Source organism: Leptopilina heterotoma, unplaced genomic scaffold (assembly GCF_015476425.1).
Source record: "Leptopilina heterotoma isolate Lh14 unplaced genomic scaffold, ASM1547642v1 Lhet_217, whole genome shotgun sequence".
Taxonomy (NCBI): domain Eukaryota; kingdom Metazoa; phylum Arthropoda; class Insecta; order Hymenoptera; family Figitidae; genus Leptopilina; species Leptopilina heterotoma.
In genome coordinates this window covers 586,845-601,997 of record NW_025110934.1, presented here as the reverse complement: position 1 = coordinate 601,997, position 15,153 = coordinate 586,845, and the positions used below count along the sequence as shown (strand labels likewise).

The window sequence follows — 15,153 nt, the reverse complement described above, 5'->3', positions numbered from 1 at the left end:
ACACAGAGTTCAAGATTAACAAAAAATGGTTAAAAGACTGTCGAAATGATTTTACAATATTATGGAATTGAGTTTTTTGTTGTTGTTGTTGTTGTTATTATTAGTTACTTAACTTTGTAAGTACTGAAAATGAAAACAACCTTAAAAACTAATTACGTTAAGCTGTTGTCATTTTGATTTCGAGGAGGTCGTAGGTCACTGTTACGTTTCACACAATCAACCAACCAATGGATACCTTCGTCAACTCCTTCCCTGTTTTAAATTAAAAAAAGAATTATTAATTAATATTATTAATAAAACATTAATGTCAGTGTTTTATTATTTTATCGGCTGAGTGATAGAATTATTTATATACAGTACCGTCCGAAATTGTCAGTCCACCCATTTTCAAAGGAATGACAAAAATTTTTTAACATAAAATTCATGAAAAGTAAAATTTTTTTTGGTTTATATTTTGAAAGACGATAAAATTTTGAAAAGAATAAGACCTTACAGAAGTCATTTGGCCAAAATTTGTAGAAGATATTCTTAAAAATCGTCATTTTCAATGTTTTACAAAAATTTGAATAACTTCTAAAATAATGAACGCTTTTTAATAATCTTAGCCTTATTTTAAAGACCATTTTCTACAGAATAAGAATTACTTATAGGCATTAACCTGTAATTTTTAACTTGGAATAAGCATGACGTCAAAGTTGGACAAAAAAATTCAAAAAATTTGAAATAATATTATTAAAAGAAAAATAATTTTTGAAATTCAAACATATATTTTTATTAAATTTTCTTGAAAAATCTACACCATATCATGTTTTATATATGTTCTAGAATAGTTTTTAGTACAAAAAATTGATTTCAAATTTTTCCAATTTTTTTGTCTAATTTTGACGTCATGCTTATTCCAAGTTAAAAATGACAGGTTAATGCCTATAAGTAATTCTTATTCCGTAGAAAAAGACCTTTAAAATAATCCTAAGATTATTAAAAAGCGTTCATTATTTTAGAAGTTATTTAAATTTTTGTAAAACATTGAAAATGACGATTTTTAGGAATATCTCCTACAAATTTTGGCCAAATGACTTCTGTAAGGTCTTATTCTTTTCAAAATCTTATCGTCTTTCAAAATATAAACCAAAAAAAATTTTTGTTTTCATGAATTTTATGTTAAAAAATTTTTGTCATTCCTTTAAAAATGGGTGGACTGACAATTGCGGACGGTACTGTATATATTATCAGCAGTTGTGCACGGCTTAGACGGGTATAATATTGAGGTTTTTTAAACATTCAAATTTTTTAATTACACCTATCTATACGTGCTTCTGTGTATCTACTAAATTATTCTCCCATAAATTCAAATTGTTATTTGGACAATTTCAATTAAATTGACACTAAATACCCAAATTGTGTAAATGATACTTTTTTAATGCTCTTGAAAAATTAGGAGGGAAATGTTTAAAGTGTTGTAACTTTTGAAGTAATTAGAATAATTTATTTTGTCTTTTTGCATCTAAAAGGGTTTTTGTTTGTCTTTTCAAATCCGTTGGAAAATTTAAAAAATATTTAAAAATAACAAAATGGCGGCCATTTTTCTTAAAAACTTTAAATTGAATTTACTCAAAAACCATGCTTTTTTTGCTTAAAATTTTTTTTGGGAATTGGGTTCATAGGGAAGAATATTTTCCATAAGAATTTAGGTTGTGACCAAGTCTGGTTCAAGAGAAAACAATTTTTAAAAAATTTTTTTAAAGAAAAACATCATTTTTTTCAATAAATACCTACTTTAGATATTTAAAAATTTCTTAAATAAAAATTGTTCCTCTTTAAAAAAGTCTTTATTTCCATAGAAATATGTAAATAATTAAAAATCAAAATTGAACATCAAACATTAGATTTGGTTAAAATAATTTTTTTTACAGAAGTAGAGTCAAAATTCGTGAAGTGTACAAGCAAATTTAAAATTTACTGAATTCTATTGAAAACACGTAAAATGCAAACTTCCTTATGTGTTTATTATACACGTAAACAGCTGACAAATTATTTTCAAATCTTTCTAGTTTTTGCAAAAATAAATATTTTTCAATTTTTTGCTTCCTTATAAAGGAAGCCTTATAGTGATGTCGATTTCCGAATTTTTTAGAATCAATTATTTTTACAAATTTTCAAGTGTAGTATATATGTTACCGGCAAAACCCGAAGTCCAGGCAAAACCCGAATTGCCTAGGCAATTCGGGATTTGCCTATGATTTTAGGAAATACCCGAATTTCCTAGAGATTCATAGGCCAAACCCGAATTGCCTAGGTAAAACCCGATTTCCCTAGTCAATTCGTGTTTTGCCAAGGCCGTTTTAGGCAAATTGAAAATCAAACTAAATTGAATTAAATTAAATTAAATTTATTGCAAAAAATATTACTATAACGCAATTGATCATAAGAAAATAGTCTTAGTTAAAAGAATTTCTTTTTCAATTTACCAAATGGCTTGTATTAAGTCATGCATTGATGTAAACAAATAGTAAACGAACTGTTCTTCATAGCTCACTATTAATTAGTGTCTCTTCTGGCTTTAAATTGTACATACCATTCGAAATGAGTAACGAAAATTTTATTCAAAAATGGAAAAGCGATTTTTATGCGGCGGTTAATAAATCTGCAAATTATAAAATAATTGTGCAAGAGAAATATGATGAGATTTTAAAGGATGTGAAAAGTGGAAAATTAAATGGAGTAAAAAGTAGCCTTAAGTACAGAAGGTTGAAAAGATATGACATTTTAGAAGTTGCGGGAGTTACAAAATTGATTTAAAAAAAATTAACCGCCGCATAAAAATCGCTTTTCTATTTTTTAATAAAATTTTCGTTACTCATTTCGAATGGTAAGTACAATTTAAAGTCAAAAAAGACACTAATTAATAGTGAGCTGTGAAGAACAGTTCGTTTACTATTTGTTTACATCAATGCATGACTCAATACAAGCCATTTGGTAAATTGAAAAAGAAATTCTTTTAGCTAAGACTATTTTCTTATGATCAATTGCGTCATAGTAATATTTTTGCAATAAATTTAATTTAATTTAATTCAATTTATAGTTTGATTTTCAATTTGCCTAAAACGGCCTTGGCCAAACCCGAATTGCCTAGGGAAATCGGGTTTTGCCTAGGCAATTCGGGTTTGGCCTATAAATCTCTAGGAAATTCGGGTATTTCCTAAAATCATAGGCAAAACCCGAATTGCCTAGGCAATTCGTATGTATGTGTGTGTGTGTGTGTGTGTATGTCACCGATTCTTGTGGACAAATTTTCTCTTTATTAAAAAATTAATTTTTGGATTTTTTGAAATAACTTTTTTCTATATTAAAATTTTTATTAATTCTTGTCAAAATTGCATTCCTGACATAAAAACGAATCGATTCATGTATATAAAGTGTATATTTTATCAAAATTTATAGAATTAATAAATATTTTAATTTTTCACAAAAAATTGAAATTTTGTATTTTTTGACATTTTATCTTAACACTTTAAAATAATTATTCTAAAATAAAAATTTAAACAATTGGTACATATTATATTGAGGAAGCTTAATGATTATGAAATGAACAACTTGTTTTCTTGATTTTAGTAGTGTTTTTGATATTTGATACTTTTTCTTTGCAAACTTGAAAATTTGAAAAATTTTGAAAATTAACAAAATGGCGGCCATTTTTTGATAAATCAAAAAAGTCAATTATCTCAAAACATCATTTTTTATTTTTCTTAAAATTTTTGTGTGATTACTAGATGAAAAAAGGAACGTTTTCCAAAAGGTTTCATGTCAGCTAAAACTGTTTGGAAGTCGCTATAATTTTTTTCAGAAAATAACAAATCTCATTATTTTGAGTTAATGTATCGGCATATATATATATTTTGCATGTTTATGTTTTTCGATGATTAGTAGTGTTTTTGGTACCTACTTTTTATTTGCAAACTTGAAAATTTTGAAAATTAACAAAATGGCGGCCATTTTTCAAAAAATCGAAAACTAAAAATACTAAAAATAATTGAATAAAAATATTCATTTGGAGGTTTTTGGGGTCGCTGAGTTAGAATATTTGGTTAAAATTTTATAATTCAAAATGGCGACCAAAAAAATTTAACGGTCGCCATTTTGTTAATTTTTAAAATTTTTAAGTTTGCAAATAAAAAGTACCAAAAACACTACTAATAATCGAAAAACATATAAACATGCAATAAATATATATATATATGCCGATACATTTATACTCGAATCAACTCTCTAAAACTGAATCAGTGAAATTTGACTGAGAATCACTGACTCTATTGTCTATTCTCGCGATTTGAATCAGTGAAATTTCACTGAAGATCAGTTAAAAATGATTGAAATTTCTGTCATTTTTCACTGATTGGCCAATTAAAGAATAACTGAAATTTTCAATATGTGTGACAGAAATTTTCAGTGGTTTATTAATTGGCGAATCAGTTAAAAATAACAGAAATTTCAGTTATTTTTAACTGATTTTCAGTGAAATTCCACTGATTCAAATCGCGAGAATAGCCCAGTAAACGAAAACTAATTGAAATGAATTAAAAAGAATTCACAAAGAGCTTTCGTGAATCCCGCTTTGTGACAAATACGAATTGGAGCCATGATGCAATTTTCCTGAATTCGTGAAACTGTATTGAACTTCCGAACCTTCTATCCGTACCAATTCACTGGACAAGTTTTGAGCCTTTAATTTTTTTCAATTCGTTAGCACAAATTCAATGCATTCCTTGGCCATTTCTTTCGAATGCGAATTCGTTTGGACAAATTGGTACATATTGAATTAAATTCAATTGAATATACAAAGAGCTTGAGTGAATCCCGCTTTGTGACAAATACGAATTGGAGCCTACCAAAAATGTTAATTCGTTTCAATTCATTTGAATTAGTTTTTTTTTACTGGGAGAGTCACTAATTCTCAGTCAGATTTTACTGATTCAGATTTAGAGAGAAAATAATGAGATTGGTTATTTTCTGAAAAAAATTATTGCGACTTCCAAACAGTTTTAGCGGACATGAAACCTTTTAAAATTAATTCCTTTTTTCATCTAGTAATCACACAAAAATTTTTAGAAAAATAAAAAAGAATTTTTTTGTGAAAATTTACTTTTTTTATTTATCGAAAAATGGCCGCCATTTTGTTAATTTTCAAAATTTTTCAAATTTTCAAGTTTGCAAAGAAAAAGTATTAAAAACACTACTAAAATCAAGAAAAAAAATTGAAAAATATTTATTTTTTCAAAAACTAGAAAGATTTGAAAATAATTTGTCAGCTGTTTAGCTCTAAAATCACGATATGTCCTAAAATTTTCGAACACTCATAACTCAGCTAAAAAAATTTTTTTCGCTAAATAAAAAAATACGTGTCGATTTATTTGACCTAAAAAATTCGTCCTACATGAATTGAAATAGAATCAGCCTTCACTAGTTTTATTATTAAAAAATAATTAGGGTCATTTGGGGTAAATGTAAATGGGATATCTATTTTTCACGAAAAACATTAGTTCTTTTTGTTAAAATGTAAAACGGACGGATTTCTTTTGCATGAACTTGTTACTTTACTTCCCTAGAAAAATTTGATGAGGTACAAAAAAATATTGATGCACCGGAATCGCCTAAAACTGACTGTTTACATTTACCCCGAGATTTTGAAATTTTCCTAAAATTCGGGGTAAATGTAAACACCACTGTAGTTAAGCGAGGTTTAAGAAACAAGTTATTTCAAGTATACTACTGTTCTAAGGGATGGAAAACCTGAAAAAAAATTCTTCGTAGATGTATAGTAAATCAACCAGTTGACTGATAATGTATCATATAAAATAAACAATCAACCATTACAAAATTAGTAATGTAAAAACTTGAATAACTTGAACAAATTTTAATAGATTTTCATTCAACTTGGTAAAAAGAAGTTTTTTTTTATTTTGCTGAATAAGAATCTAAAATCGAATTTTTAAATTTCAAAATGGTGGATCCAATATGGCGGTCAAACATAAACTATGCAATACTATGCAGGTCTATACCTGCAACTGACTAACACGAAGGAGGTATGAAAGAAGACCTAATTTCCTTTTCTATGTAATTTTACATTGCCAAATTAATGAAATTGTGAAATAAAAGCAAATTTATTCAATTATTTTCTTTTAAAATGTAGTTGAAGTTCTGTTTACATTTACCCCGAGTTTTCGAATTGTCGGGGTAAATGTAAACACTTAATTATTGTTGAGAATAAAACAGAGACTAGGAATTCTCAATATGATATAGTTTTATTTAATAAGTAAAAACGAGAGTTTACAATAATGGAAATTTACACCATAAGCGTGCAATAGTCGAGAGAGAACTAACTAACCTAAACTGATTCTAGTATAAGCATGACTACCAACTCAACCTACCTAGTAACAAACGTTTAATTGTAAAAGTAACTAAAAATTTAAATGTTTATTTCAACAATTATTTATTAACTAAATTGACGAAAATCAAAAATCAAAGTCAATTTTTGTTAAGGCTTCAATAAAGAAGAATTACAAATTTTAGTTTGATTTTTTAATTTATTTTTATGCAAATGCGAGACAAAATACTGAAACAGTAAAAATTTGATTTTCAATCTTTTTTGCATTAAGGGGGTCACCCCGTGTGATGGGTTCAAAAAATCGGAAACTTTTTTTTTCATAAATCACATCTACAATATGTGTAGAATATGTAGGTAAACAGAATTTTTTATTTTTGACATCCTAAGAAAGTTACAGCACTTAGAAGACAAGGAGTTGCCAAGCGAATAATGTATTACTTAAACTTTGACAGGCGTTTTTCTCAAAACTGTGTTTTTCAAACTGGCCTCCATGATATCTCGAAAACGGCTTGACCAATATCGCACAAATTTATAGGGCGTGTTCAGCACATATGTGGCTATCGCCCGAACTAGGATAATTGAAAAAGGTCAACTTGTTTCTTTTTTATACAACAAAATTGACCAAAAAAATCACATTTTTTTGAAAAAAAAATTTCAAAGCCGCGTAAAAAATTCAATTTTTAATATTTTCAAATAATGCTAGTTCCGGCGATAGCCACATCCTCACAGATTAAGATGCCTTTTGATTTTTCGATTTTAGTTTAGTCAATTAGTCAGTATCGTGGACGCCGATAGACGGCATTTTTATGATCATCATCACTTTCCAGTTTTATAATTCGGAATCAGTAAAATATTTTTACTTGCAAACATTTTAATTTGTTGTTAAAATGGAACTGAATATATGGTAAAAATTTTGAAGTCCTAAGTTTTCATGGTTCTTAAAAAGAAAATCCCAAAAAAAAACTCTTAAAAAACGTCTGCCACACGGGGTGACCCCGTTAAAAGATAACTTACACTATGGCATTGCCAATTGACAAAATAAAATATTGGCAATACTCAGAACATCTTGTAGGTGAGCTGAGGTAAAAATATTGACGTCGTACTTATTTTTAAATTTGTAAATTTAGCTGAAACATCTACTGTTTACATTTACCCCAAATGACCCTAATCAACTAGTTTTAAACATGAATCAATAATTCTTTTTGCACTTTTAAGAATTTTTCTCTGCTTTTTTAAATATTTCTAATTGCTAAAAAGTTGCCATTTTTCCGCACCTTCTACACTTTAAACTCATATTTTAAGAAAAGTACTAAATATTTCAACATAATTCTTTTCATTTCGTTCTCCAAAGATCTTACAGATTCATTTCTAAAAGTATCAATTTTTTTTTAAAATTAGGGTGCAACGATTTAATTCGAAATATAATGGTCTGACCCTATATTACATTTTTAAATAAATATAACACGAAAGAGAAAATTCGAAAAGACGCTATTATTTGTGCAGAAAATTTAATATGAAAACTGTATTTTTTGTTATATTTTCTTTGGGAGTTTTTTTTCGTCCCAAATCTTGGTTGTGTTTTTTTTCGTAACACCCATCGAACTGTCGGAGTTACGAATATTTGAGAGTCCTATAGTCCAGGTTTCAAGATTCATGGTTTTTATTTAGAGCTGTGCAAAATTCGAACCGAACCGAGTTTTGTTCGGTTTTGGGGCGCCGAAATGTCGAATTTTAGAATTCGACATTTTAGCGTACCGAACACAACTCGGTTCGGTTCGAATTTTGCAGTAACTCGAATGTCGAATATTCGACATCCGAACTGGGCTAAGTTCGAATGTCGAATTTTCGACATTCGAACTAGGCGAAAAAATTCGAACAGTTCGGTTCGAATTATTTTGCACAGCTCTATTTTTATTAAATAATCATCTACATTGAAAGAATTTTAGGCAGGCTGCTGGCTTTTCATGTCCGAAATTAGTGCCCCTTGCTCAGGGCTCGCAGCTCACCTCAAAAAAGCGAGCATCTACTCCCGAAAGGTGAGCAGCTGCTACGGGAGTAGATTCTCGCCTTTTTGAGGTTAACTGCGAGCTTGAGGCAGCGAGCTCATCTAGCGGCACTCATGTAAAGCCTGCAGCCTACCCAAAATTCTTTCAGCGTATAATTTGTTTATTTCTAAATTTGCAATATTTTCCGAAACACCATTTGAAAGAGTGTTGACTGAAATATAACAGAAAAGCAAAAATCATAAAAAATTATACCCGGAAGTTAATTTTTCTGGAATTTGTTATTTTTGATGTTCGTATGCGCCATAGCTCAAAATCTACTGGACCAATCGTTCTGAAATTTTGTATAATTCCTCAGGTATTCCTGGGAGCTTTTTTTAATTACTAATTTTACAATAAAAAATTAGTCGATTTTTTTATAGAAAGATACGGTACCGAAAGGTATTCTTAAAATAAATTTATCAAGAATAGTAGTAGCTTGAATGGTCACAAAGGTCCAGTTTTTAAAATGCATACGTACCCATTAAGAGCTGACACAGGCATCACCATGCAATCTCTTCGTCCAATAAGGTGGGCGTTCTTATTAAAAATTGGTTTCACTTCTCTGACACCCATGCAGTCCGGTACGTCTTGTTTATTCGCTAACACTAAGAGAGGAACCCCAGTCAAATGCTCTGATGATATTACTCTATCTGAAATAATCATTTGTTTGTATTGAAAAATGTAACTCTTTTTACAATTTTATATCATATAATTATTCTGCAGTTGAGTCTTACCAAACGTTTCTTTAGAATCGGGAATTCTATCTCTATCTGATGAATCTACTATGTAGATGACTGCATGAGACTCTGCGTAATACTAAAAATAACAAAATAGTTATAACGAATTTTTAATTTTTTAAATCAGTTTAAGAAAACAATTTGGTACATATACATATGAAGCATTCTATTTCAAAGCGTACCAGCACTTTTCTTATATAATTTATTTCATTTAAAATACTTTAAATACAAAATGTAAATATGCACCTTTTTTACATACAATAAATTATATTAATAATATAAATAATAACAAATTAATTACCATTTTGAATTTTTTACTGCAAAATGAAATTGCAAAATAAAAGTAACAATTTTTTAAATTTAATAAAAGTAGGGTCAGATGGGGTAAATCGAAACAGTGGTTATTTTAGTTAAATCAAAAATTTTAAAAATAAATACGGCCTTACATCTTGAAGCTTATATCACCCCTAACAAGTTCTAAGTATTTTCCCATTTTCCGTTTATCAATTAGCAGCAGTATATACAAAAATATTTCCTATTGCATAAAAAATTGAAAATCAAATAAGACATCCTTTAACTTTTTTGACTCGCATTTGGAAAAAAATAAACTAAAAATTCATACTAAAATTTATAATTATCTCTTATTAATACGACAACTTTTCATTTTGCAAACTTTAATAAAAAATAGAAGACTGTTTCTATATGCCCCTAAAAGCTGGATTGTGATTTAATGATACCCATATTTTATACTTATCCATAAAATTGTTCCACGGAAGTGAAATAATAACTCAATACACAAAAAACCGAAAGTATTCCGATTTAAAAGAAAAAAACTTATGTTATTGGTGAAACTTAGCAAATCTGTTTCTATTTACCCCAACTGACCCTATATGTTTTACTGTAACTAAAATAATATTTGTTGAATAAGATTTGAATTATTGCAGAAAATTTAATTATTTAGTTCAATTTTAGCTGTGATTTAAAACAGTATTATTTGTAATTGAATAAAATAATGAAAAACACACTTTTTTGCTTTATTCATAACATTTTTTTATTAACCCGTTGCCTGTTAACGACCCAATGTTGAGTCGTGAACTTCTTAGTGCAACATAAATGCAATTTGTTATGTAAATTATAAAATAAATTCTTTTATATCATTATTCATACACTATGGGTATCAATGATACTATAGATTAAGTAATAAATAAATAATTATTTTTTATTTTTAAGTACTTAAAATATTCACTAAATTTTTTCTGGACATTTTGGGCCAATCATATGAATATTTTTCCAAACAGCGGAAGGGTTAAAAAAACAAATGATTTCGACTCGAAATTCAAGATGACATATATTATTATTGACTAGCACAAATGGAAATGTTCATTAAATTATTTTTGACTTATTAATTATCAAAAATAAATTGCATTTAATTACTTATTTGTTATTTTGTTTCTAATAGTTTTCTAGTCAAAATTAATGAATATTATTTTCATGTCATTAACATTCAAAAATTCAATTATTCAGAAGAATTCTATCCATTTTTAGGTATCAATTCTTTGCAATTTGATACTTTTAAGTTAACAGTGTTTCAATTTCAAGAATTCATCAGAAAATTCAGAATGTTATTCTTCAGCATTGAAAAGATTTTATTTATTTCAAACTCTTCCTGTTTTTAACAATAATTAGACATTACAGATTTAAAATTTATTTTTTTAAATAATTTAATTTTTGAAAAACTATCGAGAAAAAATTATTTTTCATTAACTATTTTGAAATAATTTTTTTATTTAAAAATTAAAAAATAATTTAATTTTATGAATTTGTATTTAAAATTTTTTTATAAATAATATAAATAAGTAGCAAATGTCACGCCCGCCAAACGAAGTATTTAATTTATTATTATTATTATTATTATTATTACTATAAAGAAATTCAATTATCTTTACAAAATTTCAATAAAAAATTCTTCGAAAAATTTATGAAAAATTACAAAAATGTTTTTAAAATTATTATTGGTAACAGCTAAAAAAAACGCATGCTGAAGCGCGCGTGTAGTTTCTTCTTGTATCAATAGATAATTAATAATAATGCCTATTAACAATAAAAACAGGTACCTACACGCATGTGTAATCACAAAAAAATAATTCAAATATTTAAAAAAAAACAAAATTTTGTGCAAAAATTATGATTATAAAATAAAAATTATGCCTACTTTTTCGTTTAGTAAGAAAAATGAATTTCTTTACAAATTGAAATTTACAAAATTTATCATTGCTTTGCTAACTTTGCATCAAATTTTATAAGAACTTGTGCCTTCAAAAAATGAATTAATTAATGTTTTTTGAAATGTTACTTCAGTTTTACTTAATGAATGATACAATCACTTTGTTACGACAAATTTCTGTTACAAATAACAAAAAAATTTTGAATGCTTTGCTAACTTTGCACAAAATTTCATTTTTAAGCCTCCCAATAATAAATTGAATTTAGGAAAAACTATAACTGATTGTATAAATTCAATTATTTTCAAAAGTAATACAATTTTTTGCAGAAATTCAATTATTTTTAAAAGTAATAAAATTTTTCGCAGAAATTCAATTACATATGTTCAAGAATTTTTTAATATTCTCGTCAAAATGTCAATTATTTTTAAAAAATTTAATAAGAAATCTATTATTTACAATATTTTTATAAATTTCTTCGCAATAATTTAATTATTTTTATAAATAATAAAATTTCTTTTAGGAATTCAATTATTTTCATAAATAAAACTCATCGCAGAGTTTTAATTATTTTTAATACAATTTTAATCGAATTCATCGAAAAATGTAATTGTTCTTAAAAATTTTATTAAAAATCGTCAAAAGAAATCAATATTATTAAAAAATGTTTCGATAAAATTCTTTATAAGAATTTAATTTTAAGAAATAATTAATTATTAAATAAATTATTTATTTTTGCATTTAAATAATTGAATTCTCGTAGAATTTTCTAATAAAAATTGATTTAAAAATTAATTTCAGTTAAAATTTTAGATTTGAATATTTATTATTCAAATATTTAAATAATATTTGAATATTAAAACAGGGTGGCCACTGACCGAGAAAACCGGGAATTAGCCTGGAATTTTGTACACCGGGAAAAAGCCGGTATTTTTAATAAAAACCGGGAATTATGACATTTACAGACAAAATCGCTAAATCTATTATATATAAAGACACTAAAAAACGTGTTTTTGAAGGTTTAAGTATTTTTTGTCATTAACCTGACGTGCTAGAAACTTCTACATAGCCTTAAATTAAGGAGGATTACTCATGAGAAAAAAATTTTTCTTCGAATTTTTTTTTCTTGCTTTTTTAAAATCCTTAATAATATCTCTAGAATAAAGGTTTTAAATTTTATGACGAAATTCAGCTCCTATCAAAAGTTATAGTAAATCACACTACCGTCAGAGTGTCTCCACGCGCATGGCCCAAAAACATACCAATCTTTAAATCATGATATTCCTGAAAAAAATAATGTAAGAAACTTGAGAAATCTGCCGTTATAGAAAGCTTATAATATTCAATGTTAAATAATATAAAATTCGAAATTTTAAGAAATTACACAAAGATTTTAACAATCGATAAATTTGAAAAAGAAAATTAAAAAATTAAAGTTTTTTTGACAATTCTTTAAACTCTGGCATATTTTTTTAAAAATTATAGACAAAATTTAAAACTTATATAGATGTGATCCTTTAAGTCTTATCTTTAATTTAAGACCAAAAACGTTAAAAAATCTTATTCGGTTTGCGAGATATCATTATAAATATCAGTTCATGTTTTTTGACAAATACATTGAATTACTCAATTTTGTATGGTTTTTGACAATAAAAAGGCTCGCGACGAACATGAGAAGGCTTATCAGGAAGCTTATAACTTACTTTATTGACCTAGGATAGCAAATTAAAATTTGGTAAGCTCTTATAAAAATCAATTAACAATACATCTGAAAAAATTGTACTTAAATTTTAACTGCGTTTTTCTCAAAACGCTGTTTTTTAAATCGGTTGCAGGGATTCTGAGTAAACGGATGAATGTTTCTTTCTAATTTTTTTTTGCATATTGTTAAAAAATATATTCTTTAGTGGGTATACCTAAAAAATTTGAAAAAGAAAATTTTTTAATACTTTTTTTAATGAAAAATGTGGAGAAAAAAAGGTAATTTTTCAATTTTTTTTTGTTAAAAGTAGTGTCATTTTTTTTAATTTTGATTTTTTAAGGTAATTTTAGTTATAACCACTAGATTAGTATCTCAACTGTGAAAGTTCTTTTGGGTTTTTATTTTAGACCACTAGGAACGGCCCTAGACCTGCAACCGCGGAACGCCTCAAAATAAAAGCATCGATTTTGACGCTCTCTACAGCCTAACATAATATAAAAAATATAATTTTTTTTATTGTTTTTAATACTTTAAATTATACTTTTTATTATGCAAAAAGGCTTTTTAACTTTTATAATAAAATAAGCGAGAAAAAAAATTTGAATTTTGACATATTTTGCACACTTCTTATGAGGGATTTTCCTTAAAGCTTAAATCCTACACTACAAGACCCACGACAAAAATTACGAATCCAATGTTAGATTTTCAAACTTCAAAATGTGCCCAATATGACGGACGACTTTTTTGAAAATCGATCCAATTGTCCTAAAACTTGATAGTCGGGTATGGAATTAAAAGAATGGATGATTGTGAATAAACGGCCCTCTTCAGGGACACCAATTACTTTTTACGAAAGAATTTTATTAAGGTCGAAAATAATTTTTTCAAACTTATTCAAATATTATATTATTCTATAATAGTAAATAATAGTATTTTCCCAAAAATCCCAGTAATTGGAGAAATCGCAGTAATTGGCGCGTTTACCCTATATGTAGAGATTTCTAGCGCGTCAGGTTAAAGAGAAAAAAATACTGAAAACCCTCAAAACACGTTTTTGGAGTCTTTACCCCACTTTTCTTAAAATCCTGACGTGATGGGCAATTTTAGGATCCAGGATCTTGTTCAGTGGACAAAACTACATTAGAAACAATTCCGATATCAAAAATAACGAAAAAAATTTATTTGGAGTCTGTAACCCTACTTTTTCCAAAATCCTTGCTTTTTTTGTGTTTTGCATTGATTCTTAAAATTCACGTTTTAAGCTTTAATTTAAAACCTTGTCGAAATCTCTAGCACGCCAGATTAAAGAGAAAAAAAATTTTGTTACAAAATGCTCATTTTTTAGAAATAAAAGAAATAATGAATAATATAATAACATTAATAATTTTTTTAGCTTAATACAAATATTTTTGAATTATTTGAGAAATAAAAATATTATTAAATTAAAAAATTAGTGAAAAATTAATGAAGTATAATATTATCTATCAGAATATATCAAAAAAACAAAAGCATGCACAATAGTCTAACTTCAAGTGTGGACAGACTGGACAGAATACGACGATTATTATAATAGGTAGTTAAAAAAATAATAATAATTTACTTACTTTATCCCAAAGAGATTGAAGTTCCTCTTGGCCACCAAGATCCCAAAAATTCAATCTCACTCCAGCAATGTCAACTTTACCGATATTTAATCCAACTGTCGTTGTAATTTTACTGGGATTCATTCCTTTATAATTCTTCGTAAATTTTGTCTTTGCTGCTTCTAAGTACGTCTACACGTTTATCATGCAAAGAGTAAACAGATTTTGTAAATATATTTTAAAACATAACCTACAATACGTATTATTTTGACAGTACTTACAGTTTTCCCAGCATTGTCCAGACCTAATATAATTATAAAATATTCATCTTTCTGGACTAAATATTTATAAAACCCATGTAGTAATGTATACATTTCACAGATAAAAGAAAAATACCTAAATAAATTACTACGTCCCAGAGGAGCAAAAGTTGTTTTGACACATATAGCGATTCGATGCAATGAGATTAAATTCTAACCTCA

General features: G+C 26.9%; 1 protein-coding gene across 1 annotated transcript; it reads right to left on the bottom strand.

Annotated features, from left to right (window-relative positions):
- Positions 1–115: 115 nt before the first annotated feature.
- Positions 116–15,088, bottom strand: LOC122501815 (ADP-ribosylation factor-related protein 1). Its single transcript, XM_043611575.1, has 5 exons — positions 14,953–15,088; positions 14,693–14,863; positions 9,162–9,243; positions 8,906–9,077; positions 116–252 (listed from the first exon to the last, which is right to left on the bottom strand). Exons 1-5 carry the CDS (start codon positions 15,043–15,045, stop codon positions 153–155), a joined length of 618 nt encoding a protein of 205 aa, XP_043467510.1. The 5' UTR covers positions 15,046–15,088; the 3' UTR covers positions 116–152.
- Between the last annotated feature and the right edge of the window lie 65 nt (positions 15,089–15,153).